We start from the raw sequence: 18,102 nt of genomic DNA on the forward strand, positions 1-18,102 counted from the left end.
TGGATCAGGCCCTCTGGATAAGTGAGACAGTTGATTAGCTTGATCTGTTTGGGAAGCATCCAGGCAGTGGGACCAGGACCTGTCCTCAGTGCATGAGCTGGTTGTTTGGAACCTGGGGCTTAAACAGGGACACTTGGCTCAGCCTGGGAGGAGGGGACTGGACCTGCCTGGACTGAATCTATGAGGTTGAACTCAATCCCCAGGGGAGTCTTTGCCCTGGAGGAGATGGGAATGGGGGGTGGGCTGGAGGGGGGGAAGGGGGCCCGCCAGGAGGGGGGACAACAAGGGAATCCATGGCTGATATGTAAAATTAAATTAAATTATAAAATAAAATAATTTTTTTTTTAAAAAAAAGGCATATGTTACCACTGCCTGACTTCTGTTTATGGTTGGCTATGACCTCTGATCTCCAGGCAAACTTTATTTATTAACATACAAATAAAATATCACATTTCGGCACAAATAAAATATCACCACATGTGAATATGTATTATGTTGTTTGGTTTAATAAATAAGCTGATGGGATAGAGTTAGGCAGGAGAGCCAAACTGAAAATGATGGAAGGAAGAAGGGTGGAATCAGAAGTCACCAGCAGATGCTGAGGGAACAGGAGATGAACATGCCATGCTGATAAAAGTACCGCCATATGGCAGAGTATAAATAAGGAATATGGGTTAACTTAAAATGTAAGAGCTAGCTAGCAATAATCCTGAACTATTGACCAAGCATTAACCATATTAAGCCTCTGGGTGGTTATTTGGGAAGTGGCTGCCAAGACACAGAAAAACTCCACCTATAAGTTTGCTTTTGATGTCATGCTGAGTGGAAGGCAACACTACTTTTGCTGATACGACTTTCAGGCTCTTCTAAGAGCCATTTCAAAACATGGTTGTCAAGCATGATAGACCTGGCAGTACCAACTCTACATCCCTTCTAACACTGACCCCTGAAGGGGCTGCAGATGGACTGTCACTCAGTTATACTGTCCCTTCTTCCCAACAAAGAGGAAAGTCACACAGAAAACCTTCCTTCCACTGAGGGCTGCCCACATCCATCTCAGCACAGCAGCCTGAGGTACAGTCATCATCTGGGAACAGGCTTGGAAGCCTTCCCATCCACACTGCAGCATCAGACACAAAAGCTAGCAACAGAAGTCAACAGAATATTCAACTCACCAAGGTCAAGATGAATGCCAGGGACAACGGAATTGAGAAAGAACATGGAGAGAACAAATCCCAGCACTGTCAGGCACTTGACAAGCAGACTCCTGTCCAATATCCTGTGCTATGAGAAAGAGAAACACAACTCATTTGCTCAGTACAGTCTTCGGATTCTTGAAGTGTATCCACAGTCCTACATCATTTGAATCACTATAAGTACTTCCTTAAAAAAAACAGAACATCAAAATCTTTGTGAAAACTAAACTTTCACTATTCTGGGAGAATATACACTGTAACATAGTAAGATATTAGCAAAAACTTTGTGGAAACAGCAAATAAGATTCAGACACATGGGCTTTGAGACACATGCATTTCCCAAAGTGCCTGTGTGCCCTGCCTTTCCCAGAGTTCCACTGTCCTTCCTGTAAGCAGTGCCCATGTGATGCTACATCTAAGAGTCATTACAAGATGTGGTTATCAAGCATGATGTACATGACAGTACCAGCTCTACATGTCTTTATCATGCTTAAGGCATTCTTTAGATACCATTATTCCAGCGAAAGGAATCCAGAGACCTTGAAATGCAGTTCTTGCCTCTTATTGGGAGGCAAACTACAAGTATACCTAAACAGTCACTCGAGAGCACAGAGAGGGCTGTGCCCCTGCAGAATGTTTATGACTTTCAGAGTCACAAGGCAATGAGGATACTGTTTCTTATGAGTCCCTTGGAGTGCTGTGCTCCATGGACAGTTCATCACAGCAGGAAAATGAGCAGAAAGGAGAGGCAAAGCTCTGCCCAGAAGTCAAACCCATAATGGCAGGATACACACAGCTCACATCTGTCCTGAACACTCTATCTCCTACATTACACTACAAAAACACATGCCCTGTAAACTCTCTGTGTCAGGAGAGCTGACGAGCAGAGGCTGGCTCAAAGTGTGGCCACCAGTTCTTTCAGGGCACACTTGGAATGACTCTTCAGGGCATATAAAAAAAATGATAAGGCTTTCATTTCCTGACAAAATAATAGTACCATTTTAGAGAATGGTTTTCCCTCATTAACATAGAAGTCAATTATATCTCATGTAAAGCTATAGGAGTAAAAAGAACAATGTTTTTCAATCACTAACTGAACCTGAGGTAGCAGAAAGAAAAGAGAATTTTGAAGGGACCAACACAGAGAAATGACAAAGGATGCTGGTGTGAGCACAGCCCAGTGTGCACCTACATCCGGAAAGGGCACCATGCCACACAGTGTTCTATAATTAGCTGTGTCAACTCAAAATAATAATAAAATCTAAGAGGGAAAAAAATCACCCTTTCTACAAGCCATGATTCAGTAGCCCTTGAGGAAAGAAGACAAAATACCTTTCTCTGTAGCTCCTGGATATTGGTCTCCCAATTTTTATCTTCCTGTGAAATTTGTCTGTAAAAGAAAAGGGACTCTCATTATTTCTGTTTTGCAGAAAGCTCACTGCTGCTTCATGAGATTAGCAAGGTGGCATTGACAGCTGTGGAAGCCTAGATGTATTTGTGGATCCTGGCACAGTCGTGTGAGGGCTTGGATACCCATGACGATGACCAGGGAAATTAGGAAAGCTATTCACTCTGTATTTCCAAAGAAAAAGAACAAAAATCATGATCTGAAAGTTGGGAGAAGTTGTAAGAACAATTGTAAAAAAAAAAATGTCATAAAGAATACATGCCAGTGTGTGAGAATGAGGAGGGCAATGGTATGGTGTCTGTGGTGTTGCTTTGATGGTCTCCTACATAGTTTTGGTAATCTCTGTATTAGTTATAGCACCTATTTCAACAAAATGCTAGGTAAAAGCTGTCATCCTGCTTGCTTGCAGAATAATGACAAGAAAAACAGCTATCCATATTCAGTATAATCATATTTTTTCAGTTTTTTGAAATATTTAAATGCAGTGTACTTGGGAGTACACTGCATGCACCACAACATGTGTGTAAGGTCAGAGAACAACTTGCAGGAATCTGCTCTCTTTCCATGCATGTGGCTGCCTCAGCCTCAGTGCCAAGCACCTTTACCTGCTAAGTCATCTTGACAACCCCAGGTACCCAAGTTTTAAAGGCCAAACCCTGAAAATAAAATAACCTAACTACAGACCACCATGCAGGCTCATGAGGCAATGATGACTCCAGGGGTGTGGTAAGAGCCCTTCATAAACCCAGGTGAGTGGGCTGTTATGTTAGTTTACTTTTCTGTTGCTGTGATAAAACACAGTGGCCAAGGCAGCTTATGGAAGAAAGAATTTATTTTGGCTTATGGTTCTGGATAGCTAAGAGTCCATCATGACGGAGAAGCAGCCGGCATCGTAGCAGGAACAGGATCTGAGAGCTCACTCACACCTTGAACTACAAGCACAAGGCGGAGACTATAGGTACTTATAGGCCTCCCGAGTGATGTATTTCCTCAAGCAAGGATCCACTTCCCAAAGCTTCCACAACCTCCCCAAAGAGCACCACCAACTGGAAACCAAGTGTTCAAACATGGGCCTACATGGGACATTCTCGTTCAAACCACCACAACTGTCGTTCCAGCACTTGGGAGGCTTTGGGAGGCTGGGGAAAGGTTCTCTCATCTGTTCAAAGTCAGACTATACAGCGAGTTCCAGACCAGCCCCGGCCAAAGCAGGCCCTGTCTCAAAAAATACAACAGAGCTGGATGTGGCTCAGTTGGTAGGGCACTTCCTTAGCAAGCAGGAAGCCCTGGGTTCTATCCCAAGCACTTAATAAACCAGGCATCGTAATGCACGCCTATAATCCCAGCACCCAAGAGTTCAGGATGATCAGGAGTTCAAGGCCATTCTTAGCTATACAGAGAGTTATAAAGCCATTTCAGGCTAGAAATTCTGTCTCAAAAAGAAAGTAATAATAATAATAAGTATCTTGATGAAGCCAAGCACGATGGTGCATGCCTGTATTTCCTGTACTTGGGAAGTGAAGGCAGAAAGATCAAGAGTTCAAGGTCAACCTCTGCTACATAGTCATTATGAGGACAGCCTATGATACATGAGACCCTGTCTCAAACAACAACAATAAATCTAATAAGTTATGCAAAGACCCCAGTGTTGGCTCTGACCTCAGCAAATGCTCAGTGTTTGAAGCTGTTTCCAGTCAAGCCATTGCCATCTCTTGCCCCTGGGGAGGGGGCTCATACTGCTCTTCCTGGGAAGGTAAATGCCACCTGTAGCAGCTAGCACCCAGTTTCTGGGCTTCTTCTGCCAAGGAACTCAGGCTACATCTCCCTGAGATGGTACAGATACAATGAGCCTTTGTGTGTCTACTGTAGATAGTGTATGTCCACTGGTGTCTCATAGCCCCTGCAAGCACCAGCAGGGAGTGGTATATAGAGAGGCTATTTCTACCTCCTGGCAGGGGACGGACATGCTAGGAAGTCACAATGCTGTCCACAAAGGCATCAATTGAATGGAAGGAAGCAAACAGGCCAGCAGGCTGCCATGAGCCTCACAGGATGTGCACACAGGTGAGCTCATCAAGCTCACCCCACATCCAGGCATGGTCTGATATGGGTCAATGGCAGAGCCTGCTCTGGCCTGTAAGTACAGACTACACTGTTCTGCTGGCTGGAAATCCTCCAGCCCTAAGTAGAGGAATGTCCTCAAGACCACCTCTTGGCTGAAGATGGGGAGACCCTGAAAGCCCACCATCTTCAGCTTCCGCTTCTAAAAGCTGACTTCGGGGCTGTAGTCCTGTTTCCTCTGTGGAGACTGAGTTTCCAGGGTTCACTCACTATCCAACAGACACATCGCCTCAGCCTCTTCCTCCAGGGTCAGGAAGTCCTTCCTCTACTGATGTCACTCTTGGGAAGGGAAAGGCCCACCCCTCAAAAGTCAGAGTCCTTGGCCACTGTGGCCAAGGCAGCAAAGAAACCCTTATGTCCTCTGAGGACGGAGTTGCCAGGGCAGGTCCTCGTGGCTACGTCCCACACAGGATAACCTTACAGCCTCAGCCAAGTAGATCAAGAGCTCAGCACTGTGACTCTCGTCACCATAGAGATTGGAGTGACCAGAACAAAAGCCTCAAGTATTTTGTATCATAATTAGCTGTTTGGTAGATGTGAAATCTGCAGAGGGCCAAATGTACTTTCCATGTTTCTGAATTTCTTTGTTTCCAAAAAGAGAACATTGTATCTTTAAAACCAATTTGAGAAAAAGGTGAAACAGAAATGTCATTTGCTTTAGGGGTGATTTTATCTAAGGAGAAGCAGCTGTCATCACCTTTCCTTTTCTAGATCCTCTCTTTCTCCACTTGCTGTGCCTTACGGTGTGTGTGCGTATGCGTGTGTGTGTGTGTGTGTGTGTGTGTGTGTGTGTGTGTGTGCATGTGTGTGGTTTGAATGAAAATGGTCTCCATAGGTTCATTGTGAGTGGCATTATTTGAAAGGATTAGGACTTATGGCCTTGTTGGAGTAGGTGTAGCCTTGTTGGAGGAAGTGTGTCACTGGTGGTGGGCTTTGAGGTTTCAAAAGCTCAAGCCAGGCCCGGTAGCTCACTCTCTCTTCCTGCTGCCTGCTGATCTAGATATAGAACTCTCAGCTACCTTTCCAGAATCATGTCTTCCTGCATACTGCCATGCTTCCCACCATGACTATAATGGACTAAATCTCTGAACTGTAAGCCAACCCCAATTAAATGTTTCCTTTATAAGAGTTGCTGTGATCATGGTGTCTCTTCATAGCAATAGAACATTGACTAAGACTCTGTATATGTGTGTATTTGTGTGTATATATGTGTGTGTGTGTGTGTGTGTGTGTACGTGAATAGGTACACATGAACATATATGCACACATATGTAGAAACCAGTGGTCAAGTTGAGGTACTATTCCTCAGAAGCTACCTTGTTTTTTAAAGTAGGATCTTTCAGTGGGACCTGGTACTTGTTGATTAAGATAATATGTCTGGCCAGGGAGTCCCAGGGATCCTTCATTCTCTACTTTTCTGAGTGACGGGATTACAGGCACACCCTACCATATCTGGCATTTTACATTAGTCTTAGGAATCCAATTCATGTCCTCATGCTTGAATGGCATATACTTTTATGAACTGAGCAATCTCCTTAGCTCCCAAATTTCCTTTTGATTTATACAGTCAGCTCACTTTTTCTGGTTTATTTTCTTCTACATTAACCATGGGAAACAAGCTACATAGTGAAGAAGGTCACTTTGGTGTACATTCAAGTATCACCAACGAGCACTGAGAAGACTGGCCACACATTCAGCACAGCTCTAAAGGAAATCATAGCAGAAAGAGAAATAATTCTGAGAACGATTCAAAAAGTGTTAAAGCAAAATGTGCAGAGCTATCACTTGGCTTAGGCTGCATTCATTCCAATATGCTCCTCACAAAATATGCACCTTGGGAGCCCATCACCTTCCTCCACCTTCAGTTTCCCTGTTTGTGAACAGCATGAGATGAGCTCAGGAAAACTTGGTGAGCCCCCAAGTCCACACGTCTTCACCTTTTTAAGTACTGACTCGACTGAATGTGAAAACTTTTAATTCTTTAATTCTCCATGCCAAGATTTGGTCTTGTGTTTTTAACTCATGAGCAGGGAATGCTTGTTGAAATTGATCACCATGTCCCCAGAAGGCAACATGGAAGTTTCCTGTGGCTCAAGCACATAGGCTATATTTCTCCATCTAGTGGGATGAGGTGGATTCTGAGCATGACATGGAGTCCTATGTCTCAGTTCCTTTTCTATTACTGGGATAAAACACCATGGCCAAGACACTTAGGAAAGAAAGAATTCATTCGGGCTTGTAGTTTCAGAGGGACCTTTAGGTCCATCGTGGTGGAGAATAGCGGCAGCAAGTGGTAGACATGGCAGCAGGAACAGCTAAGAGCTCACATCTTAAAACAAATTCAAGAAGCAGAGAGAGTGAACTCAAAATTACATGAGTCTTCTGAAATCTCAAAGCTTGTATCTTCTCTCCAAACCTCACTGGTCCTATAGAAACGCATGCCAATGGGCTAGATGAACTCAAGGACATAGAATTTAAAAGAACAATCATAACTTCATTAAAGAATTCAAAGAGTTTAAAGAAGTCACAAAGAGACAGCTCAGTGAAATTAAAGAGAAAGAATGTAAGGAGAATAAACACCTGCAGATACCCAAGAAAACACAACTATAAGGTTGATGGAAATAACAAAGACAATATAGGAGTTGGAAATGGAATTCACTATGGAGATGAATGCATTGAAGAGGACTCAAGCCAAAACGAAGATGGAACTGAAGAACCTACTAATCCATTTTAGCTTCACACATTGGCTTCCTTATGTGTGATTTGTGTTTTATTTCCTAAGCTTTCAATACGCTTCTATTGTTATGTATACTCAGTGTTTTAACTATGATATGCCTTAGGGATTTTCTTTTCTGGTCTTGTCTACTTGATGTTCTCTGTGCATCTTGCATATGTATGTGTATGGCTTTCCTCAGTTTGGGCAAGTTTTTTTCTGTGATCTTGTTGAAGATCTGGTCTACTCTGGGCTTCTCCCTTGTTTGTGCCTCTTATTCAAAGGGTTTTTTCAATGTGCTCCACATTTACTTTATGCTCCTTTCCTATCGTTTTATAACTTTTTCATACTCATTGCTTATCTGTTCTATATTCTGTACTAAGGCTTTCGTTTAAATCTGGAACAAATGAGCAAGGAATATGACAACTTTCCCAAACTGAGGAAAACCATACACATATAGATGCAAGAAGCACACAGAACATCAAACAGACAAGACCAGAAAAGAAAGTCCCCATGGCGTATCATAGTTAAAACACTAGGTACATAAACATAAGTGTATTGAAAGCTTAAGAAATAAAACACAAGTCACACATAAAGAAAAAAACACAAATAACATATAAAAGAATTAAAATTGATTTCTCCACAGAAAATTTGAAACCCAGAGCACCTGGAGCAAAGCATTATAAATTGTAAATGACTGTGAAAGACAGCCTATAATGTACCTACCAAAACTATCTGCCATAGTTGAAAGAGAAAGAAAAAAAATTCCACTATATAAAGAACCTAACACAATTCATATGCAACAAACCAAAAACAACAACAACAACAAAAAACCCATGAAGAGGACAAGTTGGCTAATGGCAGATCCACACTTCTCCTTCTGCTCCTCTGGATACATTACCCCTAGTCTCATCCCCAGCTCTGAAGCAGAAAACATGCTGCCATTTCCCTTTCCTATGTGACCTCATCCACAATGAATCATGAAGTTCTTCTCCCCCACCCTTCCTTCCCCCAACCCATTCCATTGTCACAGCCTCTTGCACCAGTAGGCACTCACCAGGATCACATCCGCTGAACAGGCCAGGGAAACAGGCAAGCCAACTGAAGACCCTCACCACTGCCTGCTCCCTCCAATCCTCCAGTCTCTGCAGAACACCTATGACAGCCTTCCCTGCCCCCTTCCCCTAACCCCCAACCCCTGTTCCCATCTCCTGTGGATCCCACAGACCTTCCCCTCTGTCTTAGGCTTTCTATTGATGCAAGGAAACACTATGACAAAAAAACAAGTTGGGGAGGAAAGTATTTGGCTTACACTTCCATATTGCTGTTCATTATCGAAGGAAGTCAGGACAGGAGGAATTCAAACATGGCAGGGACCTGGAGGCAGGAGTTGATGTAGAGGCCATGGAGGGGTGCTGCTTACTGGCTTACTTTCCCTGGCTTGCACAGCCTGCTTTCTTATAGAACCCCAAACCACCAGCCCAGATATGGCACCACCCACCAAGGCCTGGAGCCTCCCTCATCAATCACTAATTAAGAAAATGCCTTACACTCAGATTGAGGTTCCTTCCTTTGAGATAACACTAGTTTGTGTGCCAAATTGGCATAAGACTAGCCGGCACACCCTCCTAACCTCCCTCTCTCTACTTGTTGCCTTATCCCAGCCCCCAGCTCCAGCAGGCACTCTCTGCTAACCCACAGATCACTCCTGCCAGGGAAGCAGGTAGGCTGTCTGTAGATCTTCCTCCCTCCTCTGTTCATCTAGATCCAACCCCTCAATATCATCCCCAGTGCTATAGCAGACTTCAATGTGACATCGATTCACTGCTTTCCCCTATTCCAAGAAAATGAAATGAGCAGATTCTGGTTGAATACCCTGTTCTTGCCCTCCCGTGAATCCCTTCAGACTCTTAATAAATCCCCATGCCTAACTGCCAGCTCCCAATACCCAGAAACATATTTTACCTGAAACCCCAGCGTCCATAACTATCAGGTCTAAAGAAAATTTCCTACCAGGCAACACACAGGCATGAAACGTTCCAAATATCCAAAGAGGAAACAGAGAGCAGGAACAAAACACCCATCCAACACAGACAAATCCAGAAATCAGCACCTATACCTGTAATCATCCCAAGCCCAGATGCCTAGACACTGGCATAAAAACACAGTTAACAACAGGCAAAGCAATTTGTCTCCACCAGAGCCCCACTCTCCCACCATAGGAGGACCTGAGCATTCCAACATAGCTGAAGCATGAGAAAAAGACATTAAAACCACCCGTGGGAGGATAATAGAGGTCCTTAAAGAGGAAATCAATAAATGGCTTAACAAAATCCAGGAATACACAAACAGTGGAAGGAAAAGAATAAAACTGTTCATGACCTAAAAATGGAAATAGAATCAATAAAGAAAACCCAAACTGAGGGAAATCTGGAAATGAAAACTTTAGGAATTTGAACAGTAACGACAAAGGCAAACTTCACCAACAGAATGCAAGAGATGGAAGAAAGAATTTCAGGCAATGAAGATACAATAGAAGTAGATACATCAGTCAAGAAAAATACAAAGAATCGATGAAACAAAAATTAAATCTAAAAAACTCCTGACAAACAATATCCAGGAAATCTGGGACACTATGAAAAGAACAAACCTAAAACTAATAGGAATAAAGAAAGGAGAAGAATACCAGATCAAAGGCCCAGAGAATGTTTTCAACAAAATCATAGAAGGAAATTTTCTAACCTAAAGAAGATGCCTATAAAGGTACAAGAAGAACACAAAACACCAAATAGATTGGACCAGAAAAGAAAGTTCCCTCAGCACATAATAATCAAAACACTAAATGTACAGAATAAAGAAAGAATATTAAAAGCTTCGAGGGAAAAAGACAAAGTATCATATAAAGACTGACCTATTAGAATTACACCTGATTTCTCAATGGAGACTCTAAAAGTCAGAAAAGCATGGACAGATGTGCTGCAGACTCTAAGAGACCACAGATGCCAGCCTAGGCTACTATATGCAACAAAACTTTCACTCACTATGGATGGAGATACTTCATGATAAAGCCAAATTTAAACGATATCTATCTACAAATCCAGTCCTACAGAAGGTGGTAGAAGGAAAAGTCCAAACTAAGGAGGCTAACTACACACATTAAAAGACAGAGAATAAATAATTTTTTGTTTGTTTGTTTGTTTGTTTTTGTTTTTGTTTTTCAAGACAGGGTTTCTCTGTGTAGCTTTGTGCCTTTCCTGGAACTCTGTAGCCCAAACTGGCCTCGAACTCACAGAGATCTGCCTGCCTCAGCCTCCCAAGTACTGGAATTAAAAGCGTGCGCCACCACCGCCCAGCACAAGAATAAATAATTTAAGACCAGAAAAATTAAAAGAAGGGATACACACATACACACACACACACACACACACACACACACACACACACACACACAACCAACAACAACAACAATCAGGAATCAAAAATCATTGGTCATTGATATCTCTCAATATCAATGGTCTCAATTCCCCAATAAAAAGAAACAGACTAACAGAATGGATACAAAAACAGGATCCATCCTTTTGCTGCATCCAAGATACATACCACAACATCAAGGATAAACATTAACTCAGGGTAAAGAGTTGGAAAACAATATTCTAAACAAATGGACTTAAGCAAGCTGGTGTAACAATTTTAATATCTAACAAAATGATTTCAAACCAAAACTAATCGAAATATATAGGAAAGGACACTACAGGCTCATCAAAGGAAAAAAATCCACCAACATGACAGTTCAATTCTTAACCTCTATACCCACAAACACAAGGGCACCAAAATCACATATTGCCCCTCACACACTGATAGTGGGAGATTTCAATACCCAACTCTCACCAATGAAAAGGTCAACCAGAAAAAAAAATTAAATAGGGAAACAATGGAGCTAACAGACACTATAAAACAAATGGACCTAACAGATATTTACAGAATATTTCACCCAAACACAAAAGAATATACCTTCTTCTCTACACCTCATAGAACTTCCTCCAAAATTTGTGACCACATACTTGGACACAAAGCAAGTCTCAACAGATATAAGAAAATTGAAATAACTCCTCAAATCCTATCAGATCACCATGGATTAAAGCTAGATATCCACAACAATAGAAATAAGAGAAAGTTTACAAACTCATGAAAACTAAACAACACTCTACTGAATGAAAAATGGGTCATGACATAAATAAAGAAATTAAAGTCTTCCTAGAATTCAATGAAAATTAATACACAGCATATAAAAACTTATGGGATACAATGAAAGTAATTCTAAGAGGTACATTCATAGGACTAGTGCCTACATAAAATAAAATTTAAAAAAAACCTGGAGAGATCTCACACTAGGAACTTAATAGCACATCTGAAAGCTCTAGAACAAAAAGAAGCAAACATACCCAAGAGGAATAGATGTCAAGAAATAATCAAACCGAGAGCTGAAATCAATAAAATAGAATCAAAGAGAACAGTACAAAGAATCGATGAAACAAAGAGCTGGTTCTTTGAGAAAATCAGGCTAGACAAACCCTTATCCAAACTGACTAAAAAAATGTAGAGAGAATATCTAAATTAACAAAATTGGAAATGAAAAGGAAGATGTAACAACAGACAACAAGGAAATTCAAAGAATCATTAGGTCATACTTCAAAACCTGTACTCCAGAAAATTGGAAAATCTAAAAGAAAGAGACAAATTTCTTGATATGACTTACCAAAGTTAAATTAAGATCAGATAAATAATTTAAATTGACTAATAATTCCTAACAAAGTAGAAGCAATCATTAAAAAGTCTACCTACCAAAATAAAGAGCAGGGCCAGGTAGTTTCAGTGCAGAATTCTACCAGGCCCTTAAAGAACTAATCCTTATACTCCTCAAATTATTCCACAAAATAGAAACAGAAGGAATATTGCCAAATTCATTTTATGAGGCCACAGTTACCCTGACACCCAAATCACACAAAGACTAAACAAAGAAAATTATAGCTCAACTTCCCTCATGAACATAGATGCAAAATACTCAATAAAATTCTTGAAGATAGAATCCAAGAACACATCAAGAAAATCAGTGACCATGATCAAGTAGACTTCATCACAGAGATGCATGGATGGTTCAACATATGAAAAGCTGTCAATGTAATCTACCATATAAACAAATTGGAAGAAAAAAAACACATGATCATCTCGTTAGATGCTAGAAAAGTCTTTGACAAAATCCAACGTCCCTTCATGATAAAAATCTTGAATGGATCAGAGATACAAGGGATATACCTAAGCATAATAAGGGCAATATATAGCAAGTCAGCAGTCAACATCAAATTAAATGGAGAGAAACTTAAAGTAATTCCACTAAAATCAGGAACAAGACAAGGATGTCCACTATCTCCATATCTATTCAATATAGTACTGGAAGTTATAGCTAGCACAATAAGACAATAAAATGAGATCAAGGATATACAAATTGGAAAGAAAGAAGTCAAAGTATTGCTATTTGCAGATGATATGAGTATATATAAGAAACCCCAAAAATTCTACCAGGGAACTCCTACAGCTAATAAACACCTTCAGCAAAGTGACTAGATACAAGATTAACTCATAAATATTAGCAGCTCTCTTATATATAAATGATAAAAGGGCTGAGAAAGAAATCAGGGAACCAATATCCTTTACAATAGTCACAAATAATATAAAATATATTGGGGACTCTAACCAAACAAGTTAAAAACCTGTATGACAAGAACTTCAAGGCTTTGAAGCAATAAATTGGAGAAGATATCAGAAAATGGAAAGCTCTCCCATGTTCATGGATCAGTAGGATTAACATAGTAAAAATGGCAATCTTACCAAAAGCAATCTACAGATTCAATGCAATCCTCATCAAAATTCCAACACAATTCTTCACAGATCTTGAAAGGACAATTATCAATTTAGTACAGAAAAAAAAAAACAAAAACCCAGGATAGCTAAAACAATCCTAAACAATAAAAGAACTCCTAGAGGTCTCACCATTCCCAAGTTCAAGTGTTACAGAGCCATAGTAATAAAAACCACATGGTATTGGCATAAAAACAGACACATTAATCAATGGAATCTAATTGAAGACCAAAGCATAAACCCACACCCAATTTTTTATAAAGAACCCAACAATACAAAATGGAAAAAAAAAAGAAAGCATCTTCAACAAGTGGTGCTGATCAAACTGGATATCAACATATAGAAAATTCAATAGATCCATAATTATCACCCTGTACAAATCTCAAGTCCAAGTGGATCAAGGATCTCAAATCTGATACACTGAACCTGACAGAAGAGAAAGTGGGGAATAGCCTTGAACACATTGGCACAGGAGAAGACTTCCTGAACAGAATACTGATAACTCAGGCACTAAGTTCAACAATTAAAAAATGAGACCTCATAAAACTGAAACATTTCTTTAAGTCAAAGGAAACTGTCATTCAGAGAGTGGCAGCCTACAGAATGGGAAAAAATTTTTACCATCTCCAGATCCAATAGAGGACTAATATTCAAAATACATAAAGAACTCAAGAAACTAGATATCAAAAATCAAGTAATCCAGTTTAAAAGGGGGATACAGATATTGTGGTGGTTTGAATAGGAATGGTCTTGAGAGACTCATGTGTTTGAATGCTTGGCCATAGGGAGTGGTGCTATTATGAAGTGTGGCCTTGTTGGAGGATATGTGTCACTATGGTGGGCTTTGAGGTCTTATATGCTCAGGCTATGCCCAGTATAGCACACAGTCTCCTTCTTGCCTGGGGGTCAAGATGTAGAACTCTCAGCAACTTCTCCAGCCTTCTCCATGTCTGCCTGCATGCCACCATGTCCTGCTATGATGATAGGGAACTAAACCTCTGAAAATGTGAGCCAGCACCAATTAAATGTTTTCCTTTATAAGAGTTGCCATGGTCATGATGTCTATTCACAACAGTAGAAACCCTGAGATAGAAGTTGATACCAGGGACCAGGGTATTGCTTAACCATGCTTTTGTTTGGAGGAATATGGACTTTGGGAGTTTGTATTAGGAAAGCAATGGAATTCGCTAAGCACTGCTTAATGGGCCATACTAGTAGGAGCATGGAAGACAGTGGCGCTAAAGGCTATTTGAACTGTGGGGGCCTTGCTCAAGAGGTTTCAGAGGAGAATTTTAGTATGTTGCCTAGAGATCGCTCTTGTGATATTTTGGTGAAGAATGTGGCTGTTTTTTGCCCTTTTCCAAAGAGTCTGCCTGAGGCTGAAAGGATTTGGATTAATTCCTTTGGCAGACAAAAATCTCAAAACAGCCTAATATTGATTCTGTAGTTGGTTATCAGTGTTCACGCTTATGAAGATTTACAATGAAATGGAGTGAGCAAAATAAGAAAAAACACAAAATATACAGATTGAGAAAATGGGCACCAGGAAGTGGAATGGAGCTAAATTCTGTATTAAAGGAGATAAACATATTAAGAAATGAAATAAAGGAGGTGGAGACCCTAGGCAAAGGCCCTACCTAGCTTAGCTTCCAACTTGTAAAAAGGAATTAAAGAAAAGCTTAGGGCTAGGTATGATGGGGCACACCTTTAATCCCAGCACTCAGAAGGCAGAGGCTGGCAGATCTCTGAGTTTGATGCCAGCTTGCTCTACAAATCCAGTTTTAAGACAGCCAAGCTTAGGCAGTTAAGGAAACCATTTAAAACTGAAGGTTGGTGAAGATGTAATTGAACGAGGGGGGCCATGTCCAGCCCCAGCAAGCAGCAAAACTTAGCAGCTTTGGCCACGTGGTTCTGGCTTTAGAGTTAAGGATAGAAGAAAGAGGCTATGGAATTTGCCCCTGCATCTAAGGAAAGCCACTGAGGCCAATCATGTGTCAGGGGTGACTCTGAATGGAGGCCTAGAGAGGTCATTATGTGAAGCTGTGAAGTTGAAGCCTGGATTGCCTTGGAGAACCTAAGATGTTAGAGATGCCAGAGTCTTGGGATACCTGCTGAGGATAGCTGCTAACAAGGAGTGGAAACAGCCCAATAAGTGTGTTGTAGTCAACAAAGCTGAAAGGAGTTAGAAATCTGAAGAATGCGTTGACATCCAACATGGAGATGCAGAGTTTGGAGTTTGCTCAGCTGGGTTTTTTTTTTTTATCTTGCTTTGGTCCAGTATTTCTTCACTATGCTCCCTTCCCTGCATTTCAGAATGGTAATATATATCCTGTGCCATTATATGTTGGAAGTATGCGATCTGCTTTTTTATTTTGATTTTACAGGGGATTACAGTTAAGAGATTGCTTGAATCTCAGAAGAGACTTTGAACTTTGGGCTTTAAAACAAGTTTGAGACTGGTATAGACTATAGGGACTTTTGAAGTTGGACTAAATGCATTTTTTTTTTTGCATTATGTTATGACTATTAGTCTATGAGGCCAGGGAGTGGAATGTGGTGGTTTGAATAGAAATGGTCCCCATAAACTCATGTGTTTGAATGCTTGATCATAGGGAGTGGCACTATTAGTATATGTGGCCTTTTAGGAATAGATGTGGCCTTGTTAGAGAAAGTTTGTCACTGTGGAGGTGGGCTTTCAGGTCTTATATGCTCAAGCTATACCCAGTGTAGCACACGGTCTCCTTCTGCTGTCTGCAGATCAAGATGTAGAACTCTCAGCTCCTTCTCCAACACCATGTCTGCCTACATGCTGCCATGCCTCTCACCATGACAATAATGAACTAAACCTCTGAAACTGTGAGCCAGTAAATGTTTTCCTTTATAAGAGTTGCTGTGCCTTGAGTCTGGAGGAAGGGCTTGGACCTGCCTCTACTGAATGTACCAGGCTCTGCTAACTCCCTATAAGAAAGGAATGGGGGTGGGTGGGGGAAGACTGGAGGGGTAGAAGGAGGAAAGAGGGGGATCTGTGATTGGTATATAAAATGAATAATAAAATTTCTTTTTTTTTTTGGATAATGCCTTCATACAGGTAACTTTTTTAAATTTTATTTTATTTTATTTTACAATACAATTCAGTTCTACATATCAGCCATGGATTCCTTTGTTCTCACCCCTTCCACCCCCCCTTGCCCCCAGCCTACCCCCTATTCCCACCTCATCCAGGGCAAAGACTCCCCCGAGGACTGAGATCAACCTGGTAGACTCAGTCCAGGCAGGTCCAGTCCCCTCCTCCCAGGCTGAGCCAAGCGATGAGAATAGGAAGAAGCAAAGTGCTAGAGAGGCCCATAGAAATCCACAAAGATACCCCCACAATAGACTGCTGGGAATGGTCAAGAGACAGCCCAAACTGACCTACTCTGGTGATGGGATGGCCAAATAAAATTTAATTTAAAAAAAAAAAAAAGAGTTGCTGTGGTCATGACGTCTCTTCACAGCAACAGAAACCCTAACTAAGCAGATCTAAACAGAATTCTCAAAAGGGGGATCTGAAATGGCTGATAAATACTTAAGGAAATGTTCAACACCCTTAGCCATCAGGGAACTGCAAATCAAAACTACTTTGAGATCCATCTTATACCTGTCATAATGGCTAAGATCAATAACACAAGTGACAGCTCATGCTGGCAAAGATATGGAATAAGGGGAACACTCCTCCATTGCTGGTGGGAGTCCAAACTTGCATAGCCACTATGGAAATCAATGTGGTGGTCCCTCAGAAAGTTGGGAATCAATATATCTCTTAAGATCCAGCTACACCGTTCTTGGGCATATACCCAAAAGATGTTTCATCCTACTACAAGGACACTTGCTCAACCATGTTCATTGTTGCTCTATTCAAAATAGCCAGAAATTGGAAACAACCTAGATGTCCCTCAACAGAATAGATAGAGAAAATGTGCTATGTTTACAAAAGGGAGTATTACTCAGCTATTTAAAAAATTACATCATGAAATTTGCAGGCAAATGGATGAAACTAGAAAAAAATCATCCTGAGTGAGGTAACCCAGACCCAGAAAGATAAATCTGGTATGTATTCACTTACATGCAGACATTAACCATTCAATAAATGACAACAAACCTACAATCCATAGACCCAGAGAGATTTGGTATATAAGAAGGGACTAGGGGGACACATGGACTCCCTGAAAGTGGAAAACAGAATAGATTCTATGGATGGACTGGAGACAGGTCAGGGAAAACAGGAATGAGAGGATAAGGTAAGTAAGGGGAGGGGAGATAGAGTTGAAGGAGAGAATTCAGGGAGAAACAGCTGAAATTGAGGGTCATTTAAGGGATAGTATGGAAACCAAGTGCATTGGAAAGTTTTTAAAATATATGAAGGTTATCCTAATGAGGTCTTCTAATAATGGAGGAGACCAAGTCCCTACTGGCTATCTCTTGTTACCAAACAAGGCTTCCAGTACCGGGACCGGGTTGCATTCAATTGAGTTGTTGGCCAAGGGGTTCTCATGAAAATCCCCAAACGACCAAGGCTGTTGCTGAGACAATGAGTTGCTTTCCACAGACTTACAGTGGGGTCCCATTGCCAAGGACAATACCTACACAACTCATAGAACATGGAGACGTTGAGCTGGTACCTACAGGGAACCTTCACCCCTACATTCTATTCCCTTGGTGTAGAAAGGTATTCTGCAGTCTACCAAAAGAGAAATGCAAACACCAACCAG

General features: G+C 41.1%; 1 protein-coding gene and 1 pseudogene across 1 annotated transcript in view; both read right to left on the reverse strand.

The window, feature by feature from the left end:
• Oca2 (OCA2 melanosomal transmembrane protein) overlaps positions 1-18,102 on the reverse strand; it is a 294,501-nt gene that overhangs the window by 175,389 nt on the left and 101,010 nt on the right. Inside the window, exons 16-17 of the mRNA XM_059273674.1 lie at positions 2,529-2,586; positions 1,176-1,284 (exon numbers count right to left, since the gene is read on the reverse strand). Coding sequence (XP_059129657.1) covers positions 1,176-1,284; positions 2,529-2,586 — 167 coding nt within the window. The remainder of the gene's footprint in view (positions 1-1,175; positions 1,285-2,528; positions 2,587-18,102) is intronic.
• On the reverse strand, positions 4,299-6,334 carry LOC131895278 (alpha-ketoglutarate-dependent dioxygenase alkB homolog 4-like; annotated as a pseudogene).

This window comes from Peromyscus eremicus, chromosome 1, assembly GCF_949786415.1.
Source record: "Peromyscus eremicus chromosome 1, PerEre_H2_v1, whole genome shotgun sequence".
In the NCBI taxonomy this organism is placed as follows: Eukaryota; Metazoa; Chordata; class Mammalia; order Rodentia; family Cricetidae; genus Peromyscus; species Peromyscus eremicus.